The 24,754-nt window shown below is 38.0% G+C and overlaps 1 protein-coding gene and 1 non-coding gene across 8 annotated transcripts in view; both read left to right on the top strand.

Moving 5' to 3' along the window:
• Positions 1–24,754, top strand: part of LOC131690174 (titin) — a 413,707-nt gene that overhangs the window by 24,134 nt on the left and 364,819 nt on the right. For 6 of the 7 annotated variants that reach the window (XM_058975744.1, XM_058975739.1, XM_058975746.1 and 3 more), the window contains exons 3-4: positions 6,545–6,658; positions 22,755–22,929. In XM_058975744.1, the coding sequence (XP_058831727.1) occupies positions 6,545–6,658; positions 22,755–22,929 (289 nt within the window). Of the gene's footprint in view, positions 1–6,544; positions 6,659–22,202; positions 22,276–22,754; positions 22,930–24,754 lie in introns of those variants that run through there. The other variant, XM_058975742.1, reaches the window with a different exon arrangement.
• On the top strand, positions 6,142–6,214 carry Trnar-ccu (transfer RNA arginine (anticodon CCU)). Its single transcript has one exon. It is a non-coding gene; the product is annotated as a tRNA-Arg (tRNA).

Here is a 24,754-nt window from a genome sequence, read left to right as displayed (position 1 = left end):
CCTGGAGGAATTATTTTGTAAAAGTGAATTTTCCCATACAAACTCCCATATAAACTTTAAACAGTGGGCGCAAAAATATAGTTTCACCGATCGAGCTAAGAATTTGCACAGTTGTTCTAGGACCCAAATGATACCTAAAAAGTTGCCGTGAGCTGGAATCTAATTTTTGTCCCATCCTTATGGACATCCCATCGAGCCAGTGTGGCCACTTTTGCATGAGGTCAGATCCGTAGATTTGGATTTTGAGTTTTTATATTTGATCCTCATTGCTGTAGCGATTCGAAACCTTGGAATTAGTTTCACTTTCTCGTGTTGCGTTGAAGCTTTGGAACGTTTTTTTTTCGGAAACTTCGCTTAAAACTTTGCCTTTTTACATCACGAAATAGTTAATATTTTTTTGGACTAAGAATTTGCTTTCTTTTTTTCACTGGAATTATCAGGTTATTAAATAACATAATTATGGAGAAGATCTTCTCTTGATGAGTTAAGTTACTATTCTTCGTGTCATCGTCGCGTAACGTCGTTATTAGATATGCATATTATTCTTTACATACAAAAGAACGAACAGTGACTCTGTTTTATACTGGGCCGATGAGCGGAGAGATCAGAAATTTGTATCGGACCGCGAAAGAGAGAAACATGCTAGCATTGCTATGCTTTACGTCGTTGTTGATCCACACTGAATACGAAATGTACTGAGCGGTGTGGCAGAAACTCGATAGCTGGTATATGCGAGAAATCGAAAATATGAAGGTCCCACCTCTTGAGTTCCACATTATCTAAAAGTTGCATACTTATGATCTTTAAAAAATAATAGATCAACGACATTAACGACAGGTTCCGGCTTGCGAAGATATCACGAATAGGAGTCTACCTCGAACACGTAACGAATTTTCTGAGCAGCACCTGGGACTATGACATTTTGTCCACGTTCAACGCAAAGATATCCCACAAATGTATCCAAGTTCATAATGGGAGTGTTCGCGGTAGAACGGAAACATCAGTTCCCATGCTCAATTACAGAGAGTATCGTTATTCAATACAACCTTTTGTAAGTTTACTCACTGGGATCAAATTAATGTGCGAATAAAATTAATCCTTTGTTGACATTCAGTCTTTCGATATCAAATGTATCCCCTTCAATTTTTAAAGTCGAACCAAGTACACGAATGCAAAAAAATCAGCAATCTTTCTATTCACTGGTATAAGCTGAAGTTGAGCTGGATCGCGCTTCCTTGAAAACTTCTTTCGATTTTCTGCTTCTTGAACTCGACGCCCGGATTTACAGCTCAAGTGTAAAGATTTTCTAAGATGCAACGATCTTGGCAAATCTGTAGTTCTGTGACAGCAACCACACCATCATCTGCAATTTGTTATGGCGTGAATGAGCTGGCAAGGTATTTATCAATGCTTTACACGAAGGAATGGTAAAGAAGAGGATTTAAACAAGAGTCTTATGGAAAAACCATGTAGACGATTTGAGAAGTATCGCCACGCTACAATTCTACGAATAGCTGTTTAGAATTGGTATAAGTCCATAACGATGAAGATTTTTCGAGAAAACAATACTTGCTACTTATTGGTTAAAAATAAATTTGCCATTTGCTCTTAGAGCGTATTTCAGTTGAATTTCTGTTCAAAACAGGGCAAGTCAATCGTTCGTCCCTTTGCCATGGCAAAAGGTAAACTGAGTTTATATTAATAAGCAGGTTGCCTTATCCTTATCCATGTCAATTAGGTAATATGTTGCTCACAAATTCAATGAAGTTTAGTTTAGGTAGATTCCCGGCGACACGTTATGCGCAATACCCTGCATATCACTGGAGTACTGATATACCTTTCTTGCAAAGTCTGAAATTGATTCGCGTCGAATATTTCTTGTTTTCATTCGTTGTGTTTAGATTACCATAATCAAAACAGTACTATAGCAAAATATTTCAGGAAGTGTTCAGTTAGAAAAAAAATCCAATCTTCGTTTCGTTTGCAAGAAGATTTCTGCCTTATGGTTGTGGTGAAGTTTTGAACTAAAAAGATTCGTACGCACCTATTCCTCAAGTGCGGGATCTGCACCAAAATCAACAACCTCATCCAGGTTCGCTGCTGAACATTCCTTTAGTTGTTCTCTCTTCCGGCATTCTAGCAACATATTCTGGCATCTGTAACTGTGTGCTTTATAAGCCTTGCGATGTCAGCATGTTTGTACACATCAACCACTCGATAACCTGTCTCCTTCAACAAACACGCCTCATGTACAGTGCAACAGAGAGTATCAGCGATATGTATGGAGGAAGCTTTGTGCACGTCCGTAGAGAATAGTACTTCAGTTGAATACGAAAACAGTAGATGCCCAAAAACCGCTTTTTATCGTACGGCTATCTTCGTTATCACATGTCACTATTGTCACTAGTGTTCCAAAAAATAAAAGCTCGTCGACAACCGCATCCATTAAGCTCTGTTCTGTAATTGCTATCATGTATGTTATTTTGTTTATTTATTTCATTTATTTACTGCGATACGATCGATTCCGCAGTTCGTTTCATTGCACTGAATCGTACGCTACCTACCGCTCCATAAAGTGATCAGTTGATGAGTTAGCAAGTTGTTTTCCAGAAATCCAGGGTTGTGTTCTAAGAAGCAACTTATGAAATCGAAAGCCATCACTTCATTGTATTGGTTCGTATCCGTGTAAAAAGTGCTTTATCGAAAACCCAACACTGTTGAATTTTCAGTTTTTTATATTTATTGTAACTAAACATTCTAGATCAATTTGAAGATTTTTTAATTTCACGAAATATTCCAAAATTTGTTTCACATTCTTTGTCAGGGTACTGTCCTTAAACACTATTTTGGACTTATCCAATTAACATAATCTATTGAGTCCATCGATAATAGGTAATATGTTGTTCAGAAATTCAATGAAGTTTAGTTTTAGGATCCGATAATGTTTGGTGAATGTTTTTGAAAATATCCACATTTGTAATTAAAAGATAATATTGGCTCGTAACAGGTCGCAACGGCATTTCCCCTTCTGCTTCGTGAAACTGAACATCGTATGTTCTAGGGATTAGCGTTGATTTGTATTCCAAATTAACAAGTAAGATACGAACTATTTAATTTAAATGTGAAGTAAAAAATCCAGTCGAATATTATTCAGAATTCTGGCGTATTCCAGCTAAAATACATCAAATGATTCGGCTTCGATTAATTTCGGAATCCAATCGAGCAGAACATATATGAGTTTTTATTTGATATCAGAGTTAAAGAATACCATGTAAAGTTAACTCATCTTGGGCGTAAGGAAGTGCAACAATTATTAAACGTATTCGAATAAAAAGAGGAATACGTATTATTTCTACTAAACTTCCGAAGACTCTGAAGAAGTTCTGAAAAATTCGTAGATTCCTCGCGTTAATCCATAGATACGTAGAAAGAACATAAATCTGTAGATCTACTGGAAAATCCGTGGGGTTGGCCACTAGAGTGCCCAGAAAAATGATGAATTTTTGAAAACTCAATCGGCCCACCCCTGAGTCGATTTCTAGTCCCACCAGGAGTACTTGCTCCAAATTTGAAGCAAATCGAACAAGTCCAGCTACCGGACCAACGTGCCTGAAGTTTGTATGGGATTTTTCGACAATTTACATGGTGAAAACCCACTAACTCGCATTATCGCCGCCAGGTGGCACTGTATGCATTGTATTATCACTGTAAGTGAAAATAAGAAAGATAATTTAATTGCCTACAACTTTGTCGAAGACTGCTAGTGAATCCGGCTTTGTTAAAAGAAGTTATTAAACTTTTAACGAAGTGATGTCTGAGTCAGAGATTATGCTCTTCATCTTCTGTTTCCGCTTTATTATCGCTCAACACTACGCTATTGGACGGACCCGGAGGCAATTTGGTGGATTATGTTCTTTTGGAATGAACTGGACTCCATTGTCGTATCATTGTAACACATCCTTGCTGTAATGGCAGCTGGTTAAGTCTGTCCAAAACCTATTGGTCCAATATGAGAATTAATAAAGATAAACATCCGTTTGTTGAGGAACTTCCTTTACTTCCGAATTCGTAGTGTTATCTGTCACGAAAACGATGGTTTTCTTGCCATAGAAATAGTTCCCTTGCCAAATCATAAATTTTAACGATTTAGCCGCGAAAAATTTAAGCCACGAAATTTGTTGGAAATCGTTTAGTTCATAGGTTGCATCGTCAATAAAAATACATCCATCGAGTTTCATCAGCACCTGGTCAAACAGCATCACAAGGCGGGATAGATTCATAGTTTGTGTACGTTTGTGCTGAAGATTAATTTGTGCTACTCTAACCATACTCGATCACAGCACTATCACTGTCAGAGATTCCCGTTTCACAACACGGGTAAGACCCACGACACTCCGTGCGCGACTGGCATATTTTAGTCCTGTCAGCTATTTAGTCCTCGGCACGGAGAAACACCTTGTCTTGGGGGCTTCTCTGTGCAGTCGTCTCTTACGACATGGCTACAGGAACCCAGTGGATAGATTCTTGACTGAAATACCCGAACTCTGGCAACGCAACTCTACTCATATATAAAAAATATACTTACCTCTGTAAATTTTTTTATGGATACTGGTCTCATGAAAATTTTATTGTAGGAGTTATCTAAACTTTAAAATAACCGCATTTTCGACTTTTGAACCTAAGCTATTGTTGTCGGTTGTCGTTAACTGAGTTTGATTAAATCTTACCCCTCAACGACCTAACCGAACCATCAAAATCTTCTAGAATGCATGTATTAAAGTTTAAAATATCCTCCAAATCTCAAAAATAATAATTACCCTCCATCCGGCTTCCGATTGTCTCTGCCCAATTAGTTCCACAAAGCGAACTCGACGATTGTCATCAGCTATCCCACGCAAAGCTAATTGTTATTACTTCATCGGCACCGGGCGGCGCCAACAACATAAATATGTCGGCACACTTTCTGAGGTGAGCATTTTTTTGGTTTGTTTATTGCTCTCATCAAAACAATTCGCAGCAAATTGTATCAAATTGAAATGAATTGCTGATTTTTGTCTTCTTTCGGTTCGGTCTCACCTGTGCCAATTTATTGCCTATACCCACGCCAAATCGCCAATCACAAATGAAGTAATGGATGAAAATAACAAATCGCAATTGAAAATGAAAACGAAAGTGTTAAATCGGTGGCGGTGCCACCGCCCGACAAAGTGAGACGGTGTGAAATAGGAGCAACCCAAGACTGCATCCAAATTGTATAGGAAAAAGCCGCGCAATTACAATGTATCAATTGGCGATTGAGTGGGCGGAGACCGATGATGAGCAAAATTGGCGCAACTAAGGTGTGCATGTGTAATATTAATAATAGCTCGATCGAGAGGCGTTGAGCGATCGGCAAATAGCTTAAAAAATGTGTTAAAATTGAAATGACTTTGAAATCGTTAGTTATTCAACCGTGTATGATAGCATCACTGTTAACATTTTTTCCATAATTTCTGTTTTATAGTTGTTGAACTGGAGTCGACTGTTTCCAATTTTTAGGTTAGGTGTATGGTTTTGCAGTCTAATTTTTAAGCAAAAACAAACTATTTTGTCTTCATCCGACGTTTCGGTCCGTTTGGTCCCAAACGGACCGAAACGTCGGATGAAGACAAAATAGTTTGTTTTTGTTAAAAATTAGACTGCAAAGCCATACACCTAACCTGTTTTATAGTTGATAATTTTACCAAAGGTACCAAATATATCAGAGAAATTGTAACATCTTAAAAACGCGTATCGCATTACTGGGCTCATTTGCGCAACTCCAAACACCCGGCTATTTACCTTTGCCGCGAATGTTGCACTCCTTCACTGACACATTGACCGAACGACAGAGAACACAAATAATATACCTACATCCGCAAGTTTATTTTTCGTTACCAAACCGCCGTCTCGTTGCGCAATCAATTCTAGATTGAAAACAATGCTTGATCAGCACTCTACCAGTCGTACCGCCCCGCACCCATCAAAACAGAGAAGCGTTTGCACTTATTTGGCTTGCTACGATCGAACGTGGTGCAGATTAGATATATAAAAGAACAATTCGCACACGACTGTGTGCGGTTGATAAACCAACCAACAATCGCACAGCTTGGATGCAGCGGTGCCCCAGTGGCCTAATGGAGAAGGCACCGGCCTCCTAAGCCGGGGATTGTGGGTTCGAGTCCCACCTGGGGTAGTCAAATGTAAAATAACTTTTTTACTGCTGATCCAGATAATCTCATGGAGCAACAAATTTTAGCTTAAATGAATTCCAACTAACCACGCGACGCACCGCAATCAACGTGCGGTAGCCTATTGACCCTAATAAATCAAGCTAATTTACATTAGATTTTTGATAAATGCCATGCTACATAAAAACGAATTTGTAATCCAATGATGATGATTATAATGGTTAACAAACCGGAAAAGCAAGCATTCACACATAAAAGCTTAATGCGTTTAATACCCTATATTTCATCATCTGATACCTTTGTGTGTTTATCTTCTTTCTACTTTCTCTTTTCAGCCGACCGTCATCTCCAAATCTCGTCTCATCAAGTACTTTGAGTTGAGCGAACTCCCCGAGGAGCTGGGTGGAACTGGGAGCTACAACCACGACCAGTGGATACAGAACCGGCTGGTGAGTGGTGACAGATTTTTTATCGTCCGATAAGTTTTGAGACTGCTTTCTTAAGGTTCAAGTTACCTTTTTTAAGCATGTGTTAGAATTGAACGCTTGGTAGTGTGCGTAGGAAAATTTGTGCTCAGCTTTGCCACCGGATTATCCATTTAAACCTTTTTAAAACTCTAAAAGAAGAATATCAGTCGATTTATTAGATCATCACGATTCAATTCATGCAAAATACCTGCTGGAAAAACCATCGGCTTAGCTAAATGGTGCTTTTGAAAAAGTGGCTGTGGTTTTTTCATTGCGCAGTTGTGTTGCGTACCCCAGCTGGGTGTGGTAGTGTGATAAAAAATCACAGCCACTTTTTCAAAAGCACCATTAAGCTAAGCCGATGGTTTTTCCAGCAGGTATTTTGCATGAATTGAATCGTGATGATCTAATAAATCGACTGATATTTTTCTTTTTGAGTTTTGAAAAGGTTTAAATGGATAATCTGGTGGCAAAGCTGAACACAATTTTTCTTACGCATACTACCAAGCCTTGAGGTAACTTGAGCATTAAGACATTAATTTACTGATTGATGCTCAATCGAACGGCTTTTTTTTAATTTTTGGGTAAACGCACAGATTCCATTTCAAATGATTTTATTAGTTGCGATTAGTATTTTTGGTAGCATCTGACGAAAAAGTATGATTTCTTATTACCAATATCTTCGCAGTGACTGGAACCGCATGTTTTTCGCTCAGAAGATTATAGCAAAACACTATGAAAATAATATCTCCCATACTTATTATACTTATTCTTTCAACTGCTAACGAGACTCAATTTGGCGCGGAAAATAGTATTCTACTGTAATCTTATTATTTCATCTAGAACTTTGCCATTGATTAAAATGGATCGGGATATACCATTTTAATCAATGGCAAAGTTCTAGATACGAGAAAATCTGCAAAAATCTATCATAGTGAACATCACCATGATCAGCAATGAAGTAGGGTCACTCATCTCAGCTGGAGATGGGTTTGTTGGTTTTTTTTTGTACTCGGATCCGACCCGCATACGAATATTATTGTTATAAATGGACCCGAACCCGACTCCCTCCCCTAGGTTGATGGGTTTGACGGTATTGCAAGCATCATCAAGCATATTTCGTGCATCAGTGAAAAAGAACCTCTGGCAGACAATTGCTCTAAGATGGCTATTGCATTACGCCTCGATAGTGGTGCATCGAAGAAACCGAGAGGACTTATGGGCCTTTTTTATGTTTTGTGTTTTTTCATAACTCTAAACCAAGCCTAACTAGCGATTAACCACATGCCTGGGCGCTCTGGCAGCCGACTGGCGGGTCGACGTGGATTGACTTTTGATGTGGGCCGTGTTTGAAAACATTGTTCCACATTTTTATGGTAGTGGCTCGCAGTGGAGTTCATTGTGTGTCGATTTATCAGTCGACTTCGTCATCGTACAAAGGCTAATTAAATAAATGTAAAAGTAGAACCTTACTAAAAGTCGTTTTGTAATAATTGAACTTTTTAGTACTGGTATTCAATTGTTATGTGCTTATCGTATGTCTGTTTGTGTATGTGTTAGTCTGAGTCTTCGGGACAGTTGGGTCATGGAATGGATTCAGAACTGGCGTATATGATAGAATAGTGGATAATTCTTCCACTGTTCAATTTGTGCATTCGATGCAATTCATTCGGGAAGATCGGATGGGATAAATTAAAATATAATTAATTTACAGACGTAAATCATCCATCCATTCCTGGTGAGCATAGCATGTTAAAATTTCAACAGAATGCAATTGTTGTTAATGGTAAATAAATATCATTTGCTGGCATTTAGATGAGTTCAAGTGGCCTCATTGCATATTATATGTGTTCTTTTCCTTTACTTCATTAGTCGGTTCGTGCTATACTTCTAATAGTTTGCCTTTTCACTACTCATGTATAGCCAACATAATATCCCTCAATTTGAGCAGTTCTAATTCATTTCTTTGTATCTTTTTTCCTTTATTCAGCACATTACGTTAGCTTTTTTTACTATATCTTAAATTAGAATCAAACTAATACTCACTAATACAATAATTTGCATATTCTCTCATACACTCACAATCTTTCTCATTCCAAACGTACAAACGCTCGCGCCCTTCATGACTACACAAACCTGTTCATAAACGCGAACTGCAATCATCCCTCACATACTTAAGCCCGCGATCTCGTCATCATAAAAGCACCATAATGATTAAATTAACCTTTTAGCACCAATAAATTCACAAAGGAGGTGAGCGTAGCGTAGTTGGTAAATCGATTGCCTTGTATGCAGCGCACCTGGGTTTGAGTCCCGACCCCGCACATAGGGTTAGAAATTGTTCATAAGAGATTTTTCTAACCCGAAGAGGCGAATGACCTTAAGGTTAAAACCTCTAAAATCTAAATAAAAAAAATCACAAACGCACTCTCAAGCATTAACCCACCGCTCGCGCGATCATGAATCTGTCGTGCCCGGAAGTCTCTACCCTCGGTACCAGTAGTCTAGACCCATACCTTTAATTGGACCATTTAAAAAGAAAAGATAGCTCATATCCACTAGATAGTTCAGATTCTGACACATTTCGTGTACAGTAACAAAATCGAATTTATACACGCGAAGTCACATACACGCGACAAACATGTTAACATACAAACGCTGGAACCCTTAGCGACCATCCACGCACATCTATGCCCGTGATCCCACAAACCTGATAATATCTCAATAATAAGGTAACCGCTTTAGTGCTTATGAAGTTACAAACAAGGTCTAAAAACTTGAACCCACAAACGCCAGTGTTCACGCGATCATGAATCGGTCACGTCCGGAAATATTTACAATCCATCCTAGCAACATAGGTCCATTCACTTTCTTCTAGCATCTGAACCGTACACAACGAAAATTAAGTTTATTCACGGTCCACGTGTGTTCAGCCAAGAACAACCGCGAATGTGAGAAAACACACACAGTTATAAAAATGAATTTATACAAAGTTACAAACATGTTGGCACATGCGACGTAAAAACACACACGCGATCGAACTCGTTAATATACAAACGCTCGAGCTCTTCGCGATGATACCCACGATCACGAAGCCCCTACGCTCGCGCATATCTGAATCATTCAATGAATATCAACGGCCCGCTGCAATTGATCTTAAGCAGTGGTTTACTGGATAACATTTCTCGTCTCGCCTGGAGTTGTAGTGAGTATAAAAAAAAGTTACTATATTGATGGAACATGATCTCAACACACGGTTTGCGTGCAATTTACGAGCAATGCATCAATTGATGAGTCGAATTTGCTCTTTAACCTTAAGGTGTCCGTCTTAGGCACAGTTGGACAAAACAAAATAAATAAGGAAATCAAATATTATTTTCGTCAACTATCCTGGGCGCACTGCTTTCTGGTTCTTGAGCTAATTTTCTTTCATTGTGGTAAGCAAAGGTCAAGTTCTGATCATTCCGTCTGCCTTCTCCCTCGCTTGTGTTTGTGTCCATGTCGTCGTCTCTAGAGCTTTGATTTTCGTTGTTCCATGTTTGGTGCTTTTTGCCTTTCTCAATAGAAAGGTATTGAAATTGCTCTGAAAACCGACTTTTTAACGGAGACCCGGAGGGCCGAGTGACATATCACGGTGTTCCTAAAACCGTTATTAACAAAAAAATTACCATAAATTTGTCACACGGCATTCGAAGGATACAGTATCCAAGCATCTTCTCAGTGAATTTCAAAATGATCCATCGAGGGATTCGAGAGAAATTGCAATTTGAAGTTTTATGACACGTTTCATAAGGCTACCAGCAAACACCCACGGGTTTAATCCTATCTCTACAAACAATTTTTTTTGTTTACTTATTTAGTACATGACATTCGAAAGATATAGTAATCAAGTATATCTCCTGCAAGTTTGAAAATATTTCATTGACGGAATCGAAATTTATAACGGTTTGGGTGTAGTATGCGGCCATAGATGGGTTTTCTACCAGACTTCAAGCGTGGTTCCATGTTTGTCCATTGACTATTTAGATCGTTTATACGCGTCGCGGTTTTTAAAGGAAAACCTTACCATTTAATTACATAAATATAATGTACAAAAGGTGTTACTTATATGGTGCACTGAAAAAATATGAAAATAGGGTTGTCTACCAAACGTTAAATATAATGTGAAAACTAAAAAAATGAATGAAAGTTGGAATGTTTACTTTAAAAAGCCATATCTCAATGGTTTGTTGACCGATTCTAATTATTTTTTTCATTATTGAACAGGTAAAAGTTTCATTGTTAATTTACATTAAGAAGAATATAAAACAGAGTCATCTACAGGCGATATAGTTGATCTCAACTATATGTATTATCATTATTTAGTAAATATTTTTGTCTTAAAAATAGCTGCCTATCCATTTTTATATACTAGTTGATTGCAATTGCTGTATAAACATCTGAATGTCAAATTCTCATGATAAGTTCAATTCGACAATAAAACTCCCCTTTGACCAATTTTAACAATACAACATCCTCTTTGACCAGTTTGTACAAATTTTCCAACAAAAACCGTATCATAACATAAATTGATCTGAATCAGCAAATACCTTCATATTTTTTGAATTTATGGTTTTATTTTTCCATCATTTGTAGTTTGCGTTCGTTGCATTCAACTAATGTATAGGTCATCGTTTTGAATACAAAGATATTCACTAAATAGTGATAATACATATAATTGAGGATAATTATGTTGTCTATTTTTTGAAGTAGGCAATTCTATTTTAAATTCTTCTTAATGAAAATTAACGATGAAATGTCTACTTGTTCAATAATGAAAAAAATAATTAGAATCGGTCAACAAATCATTGAAATATGGCCTTTTGAAGTAAACATTCCGACTTTTATCCATTTTTGCCTTTCTCAATAGAAAGGTATTGCAATTGCTCTGAAAACCGACTTTTTAACGGAGGCCCGGAGGGCCGAGTGACATATACCATTCGATTCAGTTCGTCGAGTTCGGCAAATGTCTGTGTGTGTGTATGTATGTGTGTATGTATGTATGTGTGTGTATGTGTGTGTGTATGTGACCAAAAATGTCACTCATTTTTCTCAGAGATGGCTGAACCGATTTTGACAAACTTAGTCTCAAATAAAAGATGCAACGTTCCCATAGGCTGCTATTGAATTTCTAATGGATCCGACTTCCGGTTCCGGAATTACAGGGTGATGAGTACGAACACGCAGAAAATGTCGATTTTAATAAATTCTGCAATGAATGTATAAAGGTGAAAATTTTTCCAAAATATGACCACAACTGCTTCGATTTGTAGTATTAGGTCATTAACATCCATTCAAAGTCTATTTGGCCACATTGGCCACCATCCTCGGTTCCGGAAGCCCCGGCGGAAGTATCTAAATTCAGAATAACAGTCACATCGGTTTCTCGGAGATGGCTAGACCGATTCGACTAAACTTGGCCTCAAATGAAAGGTATTGCGTCCCCGTAAATGGCTATTTAATTTCATCCCGATCCGACTTCCTGTTCCGGAGTTACAGGTTATGGCGTGCGATCACATAGCAAATTGCGATTCAAACCGATGCTCCGATGAAAGCAAAAAAGGTAAAAATTTCGCTAAAATGTCTCTCAAACAACTTAAATTTGCTGTTCTAGGTCACCGACGGCCAACCAAACTTTCGTTGACTACATTGACCACCATAGACGGTTACGGAAGTGCCCGGGGAAAGCGGCCATCTTTCAAAATTTACGAACTCACATCAGTTTCCCGGAAATGGTTAGGCCGATTTTCAAAAAATGATAGCTATAATATCCCCACATATGTCTACAAAATTTCGCACGGATCGCTTATATGGTTCCGGGAATATAGACTGAACCGTCCGGTCACATATAAAATTCCCATATAAGCCGGAACTCAATTTCTTTTTTTCAAATGGGGGACCCCATGAAATTTCAGAAGTCGAATTCGTATTTTAATGCCAAACATCTTTACAGTGCATGAAACGTCGAGATTTTATTTTATCTCGAAAAATTTTTTTTATGAAGATCGACTTTTTGGGACTGCCGATTTCGCACATTTTTTCAGTTCAATATTACCGTGGCTGTTTTTTCTTTTACAAAATTTTAGAACTCGAATAATGATTTCATCAAGTCAAGTCATGTATAAAAATAAAATGTAATATATGCATTTGATAGCTTTTAATGAATATAAACAACGCAAAAATTCTCGTGTTCATGCTTGAGAAAGGTACAATTGCACCGCTAGGTGGATTAAAACAGTTTTTAATATTAGAGGTTATATACATACGAAAAACAAACAGTTTGCCGCAAAATTTGATAAAAAAAAATTTCGCCTGGGGTTGCCATTTTCGGAGCCTTGACCATATGTTCGTCTGAGTATTGACAGCTGGGTCAGGGAATGGATACAGAACTGGCATATATGATAGAATGGTGGGTAATCCTTCCGACGTTCAATTTGTGCATTCGATTCAATTTATTCGGGATAATCGGATTAGATAAATTAAAGTACAAATAATTTACCGACGCACGTAAATCATTCATCCCCGGTCAGCATACTATAATCAAATTCTAACAGAATGCAATCGTCGTCAATAGTAAATAAACATCATTTGCTGGCATTTAGACGAGTTCAAGTAGCTTGATTGCATGTTACATGTGAACATTTCTATAACTTCATTAGTCTGTTTGTGTTTGTCCTCTCATACACTAACAATCTGTCCCATTCCAAACGTACAAACGATCGCTTCTTTCGCGATAGAACAAACCTGGTCACAAATGCGAACATGTAATTGCAATCATCTACACATATTTACGCCCGCGATCTTGCCATCATAAAACATTCCAGTGATTAAGTGAACGTTGTAGCACCTAAAAATTTGTTAAACGCGGTCTCAAGCATTAATCCACCGTTCGCGTGATCATGAATCGGTCACGTCCGGAAGTGTTTTCTGTCCGAATCTCAGTAATACACCGAAAACTAAGTATCAGAATAACGGTCCGCGCAGCCATCCAAGAACACACGTGAATATGTGAATTGCTACCCAGTTACAAAATCGAATTTATGCACGCGAAGTCACCTACACGCGAGCACACACGACTAACACGTTCACATACAAATGCTTGAATCCTTCGCGATCATCCACGAAGCCTACACCCGCGATCTTGCAAGCTTGATAATACCCTAATAATAAAGTGATCATTTTAGTACTTCCGAAGTCACAAACGCGGTCTAAAACGCGAACGCACAAACGCCCTTGTTCCCTCGATCATGAATCGATCACATCCGGAAATAAAGACGTAAAGACCTTCCGTCCTTGCAGCTTAGATCCTTACATTCAGTTGGACCAATCAAAACATAACGCTTATATCCACATGGAGATATGAGCGGGAGCTCTAGTGATAAGTAAGAACTCACTTTCTTGTAGCACCTGAGCTGTATACCGAAAATTGAGTATCAGATTCACGGTCCGCGTGCGCTCAGTCAAGAACAACTGCGAATTTGCGAAAGGACACACACGTTTTGCCTTTCTCATATAGCAAGGTTATGCAATCGCTCTAACAATCGTCAACCAAATCCCGGCCCGGAGGGCCGAATGTCATATGCCATTCGACTCAGTTCGTCGAGATAGGAAAATGTCTGTGTGTGTATGTGTGTATGTGGAAAAAAATGTCACCTCTGTTTCTCGGAGATGGTTGGACCGATTTGCACAAACTTAGTCATAAAAGAAAAGTGTAACCTTCCCATCGGCTGCTATTGAATTTTTTGTTGATTGGACTTCTGGTTCCGGAATTACGGGTTGACGAGTGCGACCACACACCATATAAACTGACATGAAAAATTCTCAAAGGGGGAGTAAGAGAAAATTTCAAAATCGAATTTGTATTTTGGATGCCAAATGACTTTAAAATGCATGAAACGGTGCGATTTGATGTAATCTCGAAAAAAAAATACGAAAATTGACTTTTTTGACTTTGGCATATTTTTGCCTTTCTCATATAGAAAGATTATGCAATCGCTCTAAAAATCGTCAACCTAATCCCGGCCTTTTTGGCTTGTATTGGCTTAGGTAGGAGCATGCAGTAAGGGATTGCTACTTTAAAATTGTAACTAGTTTAAATTTCTTAACGGATCTTCCTAAGTATCTCAAAATCGTGGTAGTCGATCCATTGTATATACTATGTGCAAATCGTACTGAATATGTAATATACATTTCCTTCATTGTACTGACCATAACCAGCTATGGAATCGTAGCTTGGACAAATGAGAAATGCACAATTGCACTACTAGGTGGATTAAAACAGGCTTTTAAAATAGAATTTATGCACGCGAAGTTTCAAACACGTTTCCACACGCAGCATACAAACGCACACGCGCTCGAATACGTTAGTGTACAAACGCTCGTGCCTTTCGCGGTGATACACGCGATCGCGAAGTCTACACCAGCACATATCTGAACCATACAGTGAATATCACATTCAGAATCACATCCCGTTGCAATTGGTCTTAAGCAGTGTTTTAGTGGGTGACAGTTCCCGTCTCGTCTGCAATTGTAGTGAGTGATTCCGAGGCCTTTCGAGAACCTAGCTCTACAGCTACAGTAGGACAACTTTCGAAAAAAAGTTACTATATTGATGGAACATGATCTCGAATCACGGTTTGGGTGCAATTTGCGAGCGATGCATGGCTGATGAGCCGAATTTAACCTTAAGGTGTCCGTCTTGGGTACAGTTAGATAAAACAAAATAAATAAATAATCGAATACTATTTTCGTCAACCATCCTAGGCGTTAATTTTCTTTCTTGGTGGTGAACAACGGTCAGGTTTACTCTCTGCCGTTTGCTGATCATTCCGTGGTGTTTTTTGTGTTTTCAAGTGACTCTGGTATAGTCGTCTTCTTTTGTGGGATAATTTTTGTACGGCCTTTTGTGGTGTATCAGCAGATGTCGTAGGCTGTATGATGGTGTCGGTTGTAGTGGATGAGTTTTCTTTAGTTGTTTTGGCGCATGGCTTACCATAGTGTGATGGCTGGTTACAGAACTGGCACGTGGGCGTCTGCCTAGAGTATGTGCACAGGGTTTTTTGTATGTAGTTAACGCCTTGAGATGATCTGCTCTTGAAAGTCAAGTAAGACGGTATAGCTTGAGCCGTTCGTATTTGCACCACTCGAACACCGTCGGGGGGGGGGGGGTAAAGTTTCTCTAAGTGTTGTTTGGGACAGAGTCCACTTCTCCATACCTCGACATGAATCATTTAATATAGATCTTAGTTTTGACGTTTTCATATTCGACGTCGTGTTACATGTTGTTCTTCGCTACGAAGCTTGATGTCTCGGCTAAGGAGTTGAACGTTATTAGTATTACTTGTCTCGTATGATGTTGCTGTATGTGTGAAACTTCTGTAAGAACAAGTTCCATTGTCACCTTGATAAATTGTTCCATCTCGCGCCGTAGGTCTAAGACGGGTCTGCGAAAAGTCAATTCTGATTGTGTTCTCCCGTAATGGGCGAAATTTCTTTACTGGTTCACTCATTCAACTCGTAGTTGGGTGTAAGAGAACTTTGCTGATTCTACATGTTACATGTACATGTTAGAGCGAGTAGCATTTTTAGTTTGTATGCAGTTCGCAAGCGGTGCGTTTTTTGACTTCTGATCTGTACGAGATGAGGAAGCGGATTGATTAAACTAATTATATCGTTTGCCTTGTAATAAATTTTTCTGAGCCTTCGAACTTTCTAAGTAGTCAGAATCACTTTATTGAAACAATTCAAATGCATTATTATAAGTATACGCCACGCGCTAACAACGCTCCGAATCAAAATGACTATAATCCACACGGTTATTTTCTTTTGAACAACTTTGCTGAAGACACGAACTATGTAGGTTGTTAGGGAACCGAGATAAACGAAGATAAAATGCTCAACTGTACATTCCCACTAGCGCCACGTAGCGACAAAATTCTGTTAAGTGGTTTCAGTACTGCATAACGTAGGTGGTAAAACTAAATAAAGGCGACGGATGACAGCAAGCCTCCCTTTTCACGTTAAGAAAGCAGTTCACCTCACAAAATTTGTAATCAACAGTCGCGCTGTTGAGATCGAGCGGCGCTTTTTTGACAACTTTACTCTTGACGACATGAATAAGCATAATATTTGCTTTGTTCACGCAGAAAAATGTATACTAAATTCCAAAGTAATGCACTTAGAAATCAAAAATATATATTTTTGAATCAGGGCCTAATTGCAAATTTTTAGATTCTAAAATTCCAGAAAAATGGTTGTTGTTTTTACTAACAAGTCCTCATAGGATTATGTGTAGATTCAATAATAATTTTAATTGAATCTATCATATCTTTTTTTGAAACAAAGTATGTTATTTGTTAGTTGAAATATGCTTTTCTTTTTAAAACAATGAAAAAATCTATTTGAATTAAAAAACTTTTATTTTGTTTTCAAAAAAGGTGTAGTTAATAATAATAACTTGATTTACCCTGAGATGCTCGTATTTTGCGCCGAATCACAATCCCAAGTTCCAATTTGCATAATTACAACTTGTAAACGACAACTTTTCCAACTTTTCCACTAAAAAATGCTGTTTTAGCTTTTCTATTTCCTCTCGTTCGATAAATTTCTACCGTGCATCAATTTTCTGGAATAATAACAATAATATTAGGTTCTTAGGTATCACCCATTAATACAAAAATTCTCACCTATGAAAGCACTTACGACCGCATTGCACTAATCAAATTGTATTTACATTTTTATATCGCCCAAATAGTCTAAACCTAGCGTCTTGTACTCCAATTCTTTATTCTCGTCCTCCGATACGATCCATTTTTTTATTTTTGTGATACAAAGATCGAACCAAACACAGTCTATCCATTTTCAAGCAATATTTAAAAATCTAACAGCAATATTTTTGTTTTAAATAATGCTATTGTACAACCAACCAATGTTTTTTTGGTTCAACTAAATACTTGAATTTGAATCAAAGTTTCAATAGATTTTATTCGAATAATCCCTGCTTTTTGCAGGGATTTTAGAATCAAAATACAGATTATTTTGTAACTAATGCCAATATTTTTGGACCAACAATTTTTGATATTTGAAACAGAGAAATTTTATTTCTGTTTCAACAAAATCTTAGAATCAAAGTCGCAAATATTTGATTCGAATATGCCTTATTTCTCTGCGTGTTCCTGAGACAATGCACAGGAAGAATCGAAGAAATCGAGAAAGATCGTAAGGCTGCTAGTTGTCGTCCACTTTGCTCATTTGTTTGACTCGGACAGAAACAGAAAGTAGACTGACGAAGTACTTGACTATTATGAAAAAGTGCACGTAATATTGTCAAATTCTAATGTTTACCCAAGACAATACAAGACAACGCGTAATGCGATTTGGAGCAGTCCTTGGAGGTCTGCATTTTATATAAATTGAAATATTTGAAAAACATGGTATAACCTCTCCTTCCCGTCAAAACCATTTTAAACTCCGAAATATACGAAAGCTGAGATTGATCAAGAGCTGCGTTGCGTTGCGTTGCGTAAGCACGGTATACTTCGTAGATTGCAGACTGATGACTCTCATTTCCAGCCAGACTACTTGAGGAGCATTGTTTGGGAATAACAATTGATTTAGTCCAAGCGAGAGTTTCTTTACCGTAACTTGGGATGAGAAAGGAAGTGTTGATGTGGTACTTACTTAACGGAAGGCCCCGACTCAGTGACACTCCCATAAGTACCACGGATTGGGTAATGGGTGGGTTGTTAGTCAGGATTCGCTTCAAGCAAGCGATGCGACTGAGACTATATTTTCGTGCATGTTTGAATAGTTTATTGACTGTAGAATACGTAAATCTTCTAAGCGTTTAAACTCTGGCTAATCGTTTATCGAGATTGTTTCATCGAAAAAAACAAAAAAAAAAAAAAATTAAAATTACATGCGACAAAATATGTGCAATTCAGAATATAACGAAATGAAGATTGCTTAATTATTTGCATTTAAAAAAAGATCGGAAAAAATTAGTTGCATAACCAAAGAGGTTCATTTTCAAAGATAGCACTGCTGATGAATCACTTTATAAAAATTGGTGATAAGGGACGCGGACGAAAATAGCTGACCACCGCCTATAGTTCATTAAGACTCAATTATTTAAATACTAAATTTAAATTTAAACACAAATTGTCGAAATTCGCTCCAAATCTTCTGATTAGGCAGGCGATTTGTAGATGCGCACTCATATTCAACTTAAATTGATAATAATTTTCAATTTAAAAGATGATGCATTAAAGACTATTTTCAGACAAGTGAGAACAACTAATTATATATCTATTTGAGTATTCAGATGTTTCACAGATCCTATTCTTTTATGAAATTGATACTTTTTATATCATTAGATAGGCTTATTTTTCTAGGCAATTCTTCTACTAGAACCTTGAAACTATGGCAAAAGACAGACCAGTAATTTTGTTTGTTGACATGTTAAGTGTGTGCAAAAAATACTACTGATTTCTCTATAAAGCATAAATAAGAACTATAGCTGTATTTATCTAGATTAAGAAAATATTATATTGGAGCACACGAAGCTTACAGGTTTCATTTCGGAATTCATGGATTTTTCGGCAATACAAAAGATATGTTTCAATGAATTAATTTTCTAAACTAGCCGGAATTTTATCTACCATAGGACTGTTCATTAATCGAAAGGATCCCCTGATTACTGTTATCTTGCAATTTACGTAAATTTAGTTAAATGTAAACAGAGCTTTAAAAAATTGTCATCCCTGCGTGAACTTGAAAGAGAACCGAAATTAAATTCCTGCCCGCCGCGATGAACGAAATGTTTGGTTCATTTCCCTCGTTATTTATTCTCCCGACATAGCGCATTCGGGTTCGTATATGTTCGGTTTCAGAAGCAAACTGAATTTTGTTTCTATGCTAGTTCTGAGAGAGATTATTAAGCGAAACTGCACTAGACACTAGATTACGCAGCTCACTAATGCTAGAACTGTTCACACAATAACAAATGAATGCTTTGGTTGGTGAAGGAATTTATATTTCCTCTGCAAAAATTCGATACTGCATGAAATTTCAGTCAGTTGGAAAGTTAATGAATGACCGAGGCGACTAGAACTAGAATTCTAGACACCATTAGAATTACTCGAAACTATAAATATGGGTGAGCTAAATAATTTTAGCATCACACTTGCTTCCGACGAATCAAAGAAAACACATCGCACTTGCTTCTCCTGTGCCGAAGAGACTTTCTTTCAGATTTCTACGTTTTTGAATTATTGTAATTTATCCGATTTCTGGGAATCTTTTGCAACATTTTTTGTCAGCGGCAGTTTTCGTGATGCGAAGATGCTTGCAGTTACACTTTCTAAGTCAATTCAAATAATCTGCTCAGTAATTAGTACGTTTTTAATTAGCTCAAGTTTTTTACATTATCATCAAGATTGGAAGATGACTTCTTGAAGAAAGCTGTAATGCAATTTCAATCAACGTTGTTCCACCTAACGTTGAATATTGTGCGGATAACGAAGACGTAATGTGTTTTCGAAAATGCCATTTTATTCAAATCGAATTGAGAGGATCAGAGCGAAATTCCGAAAGAACTCGTTCTGAGTGCATAGAAAAGATAGTTTCGTGTTTTCTGATCGTCTCTCATTTTAGTCCAAAACGAATAAAAACAGATCGTGAGACTGCTATATACTGAAGGCATAAAATCGAAATTATTGGACTGATAGGTTCAACCAGTCACAACATTTTAGTCGCATGAACGGAACGAATTCCTCGCATGAAAGTGAAATTAAGTGCCAATGAAAATGATGATGCGTTAAAAAGACGCAAAAGCAAAAATGAGTTATACTGGTTGTCCAACAGATCTCACGCAAGCTCTTAACCATTGCACGTAGATACCTGTTTACGAAGCAGCGAACTATTTTTTCCTCACCAACTGCGTATAGGGGGTCGTTCATATCTATCTCGCTATTGAACAGTTCCGTGTCATAATCGTGGTTGCTGCCTTTATGTTCGCAAACATGCTTGTTTGTTGCCTTTATGGATTGTAAATTTCCTCAATGATTGTGCTGGCTGTAGATTTTGAGATATTGACGCAGTTTTTGCCGTTTCAATATTACCTGAACATGTGCCACATATTTGGTAATTGTTTGTGTTCAGCGGTAAATAAATCGTAATGTGACGTTTTTTCACAGAACTGGAACGTACTAGTTTGCCTTTGATATGTGCAAAGAATACTATGTGTAATTGTACTATCGCATTATGTTTTGTACTGTATTTCTCCCATATTTGATATGTATCTGCAAGTAAGCGGTATCCGTTCTTGTAACGGAACGTTGATTCTCTCACCGTCCATTTATATGAAGATCTTAATTACAGCATTGTCACACACAACCATTAAAATTTATTGGCTTTAAATAATTTAAAATCAATGATTCCGCCTGATCCAATTTGTTGAACGCTATGAGCGTAGAATACCTGAGGTGGTAGAACTGAATAAAGGTGGCTATCGTAAGTATAGCCTCCATTTTCACCTTCAGAAAATGTTCCTCATCACAAATACTCGGTCTTATGCGAATCACCACTAATCACAGTATTTGGCCGGTGCACCACTTCTTGCTTCTGCGACTCACTCATCTCGACAGATTACTAGGGCATAGTATAGTAGAAGTTTCCCTTGTTCTTCAGACAAGCAACACAATATAAAAATAACTTTGAAATTTTTTTTCAAAACTTTTCGGGGGGGGGCTTTAGCCCCCTAGCCCCCCTCTAGCTACGCTGAGCTGCCTGATGTAAATTGAAATATTTGAAAAACACTCCCCTTACTGTCACAACCATTTTAATCCCCGAAATATACAAAAGATGAGATCGATCGAGAATGTACGTAAACTAGTAAAGTTCTTAGATGAACAACATCTTTTCAAAGTATTGAAAAGTTTTATATCTTTTTAATAGTTACAGTGTAGATGGAAAGTGAATGAACCGAGTAAAGATCGACGAGAGATTTGTCTAATTATGAAACTTGGTTGTAACTTTATTCGACCTCACGATAGTAATCAACATCTCATATTTCCCATGTCGTGGCTGACGATATGAACGTCTTTTGCGTCGTTCGTAGGTGCTGATGCATTCTGTCACACTTTCCAGATTGTACGGTTATAATTTAATAAGTAAAGTAAGCAGTAAACAATTTACGATTTTACGTGAACCCCCATCGCTGGGGCCCGATTACACGTGCTGCACATAAATACTATAATACTATAAGTAACATTGATATCTGAGCCCCAGAGTTTGCAGGAGGCAAAGAAAGTTGCAACAGCTAAGGGGAAATTCGATATGGGAGCTGGATATGTTAGAAGATAATGGGATCCCAACCCAGCAACCGCACGATTGCATATAGGTACGTACGTCGGTCTACCGACCGACCGCCGGCTGAGGTGGCATGACGAAGAAGTGAAAATGCAATAAATCTTGCAGTCAGTCGATGCAGCGCTTTTGAGAAAACCTGTCTCCCGGTGCTTGTTGTTGAAATTGAATTTTAAGCTGGGAGGCAAGCATAGGTAAAAAACTATAGGAAAGAAGGAAGTGAACTTTTACGGGCAAAACCTAGTTATTTAGTTTCTATGGAAAGCTTGAGTTCAATTTTCTGAAATCGATTTTTGATAGTGAAATTTTATTGTAATGTTTTTTTAAGATCTTAAATAGTATGAAATGCGAATGACAACTTTACCAGCAATGGTGTATACGTCCCCAGCTATTCGATCATTAAAACTTGCTAGCAGGTCTCTTGGTACAAACCGCGCTGGCTGGCTCGGTTAAGTTCAGTGACCCGCTAGCTGGCTGGGCTGTGGTCATTTAGTCAGAAACCGCTTTCATCCCGTATGTTGATCTCTTTATTGTTTTGACAAAATTTTGTCAAACCGAAGTCGACTCTGTTTTCTTCTCTTTGCCATGTGCGCGTGTGTCTTTTTCCATTTTTTAATCCATTCCCGACGTTTCGATATTCGATTTTATCGTTTCTTCTTGTTTCCCTTTCCAGCGCATCGAGGAATTCCGAAAATCCTACGATAAAGCGATCGGTGACCTAGAAAACCTGCATCGGCTGCTGCTGGACAACCGGACGGTGCGGGCGAGTGAGTCGGAAGCGGCACTCAAATCCTGTCGGCAGCTCAACCAAGACGTGCAGAAATTTCTCGCCTTCATCATGGACGGTGGTAAGCGACCAGACAGCGCACCAGTGCTGCTGCTGCTGCTAGGCTGGGTTGGGACAAACTGCCACCGAGGCGGAAACCTTCTATGGCTTTGCTTCTTTTTGATTTTCTGTTTTTGGGGACAACAAAATTTTTTTCTTTACTTTGAACTTGATCAGAGAAACTGCTTTCTTTCGTTCGTTTCCTTTTATGATCTGGCAGAGATGGCATATTTTGGAAACATGTTTATTAAACTAAGTGCTTTACTTTCGATTTGCTGTTTTGATTAAAATGTTGAATTAAGAAACTGTGCTGGGAACTGGAAATTATTCGCCTCACTGTTAAGTGCAGATACGTCCCAATAAGTTTTAGGGTGTATGGATTTTTGAATGGTTGCAATTTAAATTGGACTACACAGAGAACGTAAGAAAATGTAGCATAGCAATTGCTGACAGAAAACTTTCATTAATTCGAAATTATCATTAGAATTCAATTCAATTTAATATCAGTTCCTTAGTTTAAGTTTGTTTATTGGGGTTTAACCTCCTGGTCATTCGCCCGAATTTCAGTTCCTTCTAGTTGCAGCTTTTATAAGGTCGTGGGAGCTACAGTTACGGACAAAAGAATAAATCCACTGTGGTGTTTTTTGTGCCACTAATCTCCACGTTATGATTAAGATGATGTCATCTATCGATGTCAATAAGCGTTGCCAACTTTATGGCATGAAAAGTAATGTGATGCAAATGGAATTGGTATTTTGCATTGGCTTCTATTCAATTTTTTATTGATTGGACTTCCAGTTCCGAAGTTACGGGTTGAAAAATGCGATCCCACAGCAAATTCCCATATAAACTGAAATGAAAAATTCTCAAAGGGGGGAGCAAGGGAAAATTTCAAAATCAAATTTGTATTTTTGATGTCAAATGATTTTAAAATGCATGAAACGTTGAGATTTGATGTAACGCAGGAAAAATTTTTTTTTGACGAAAATTGACTATTTTGGACACATTTTTTCTTTTCTCATATAGAAAGGTTATGCTATGTTATGTTAAAAATCGTTAATCATCCCGGCCCGGAGGGAGTATGCACTGAGGGTGGTGCTCTTCTCTCTCTCTCTCTCTCTCGCTTTAGCTAGCCTCTCTTGAACTGTTGGCATTACACTCAGCCGTTATTACACTCTAACATCAGATCACTACACTCCTCCTTTTCTCAATGGTCTTGCACTTCCACTGCTCCTTGCTGATAATCGTTCAAATATCTCGGTCAATTAACGATGCGCTGAGGTCGTTCAATTTGCTTCTTTTGTTCTGTAGCTAGTTGAGTATCAACTTCCGCTTTATTTGCAGGTCCTGGATTTTCCAGTGTAGTGGTTCCACTGAGTTTGTCACTAGCTGTAGCCGTGAGTGGTTTTTAGTGAGATACGTTGCGATGGAAAAGTTTTCCGGTATCATTTGACCGAAGTGTGCAATCGGTTCCGGAACGCTTCGTAATAGTGAATTCCTCTGGACTGAAGTTAGCTGCAAGTTTGTTTTCTTTTTGCATTCTTTTCGCCACAACTTGATCTCCTTCCATAAGTGTACAGTATTTTGCGCCACGACGTTGATCTGAATATTCAGATTCCTTCATTTTCTTTTCCATATCACGATCCAGCGCCTCTCCTCCAATTTTCATTCCAATTCGAGGAAGCGCAGGTAGCCCTCAGAACTCTTCCGAACATTAGAGCTGATGGAGCCACTCCAGTCGTTGAATGTGGTGTTGAATTGTACATTAGCAAATACATTCCTAGCTCCCACTTCCAGTCAGATTTTGTCGATTCCTGGCTAATCTGTTATCACTTCTTGAGAGCACG

This window comes from Topomyia yanbarensis, chromosome 3, assembly GCF_030247195.1.
Source record: "Topomyia yanbarensis strain Yona2022 chromosome 3, ASM3024719v1, whole genome shotgun sequence".
In the NCBI taxonomy this organism is placed as follows: domain Eukaryota; kingdom Metazoa; phylum Arthropoda; class Insecta; order Diptera; family Culicidae; genus Topomyia; species Topomyia yanbarensis.
The sequence above is the reverse complement of the archived record's forward strand: the minus strand, read 5'-3'. Positions and strand labels throughout refer to the sequence as shown.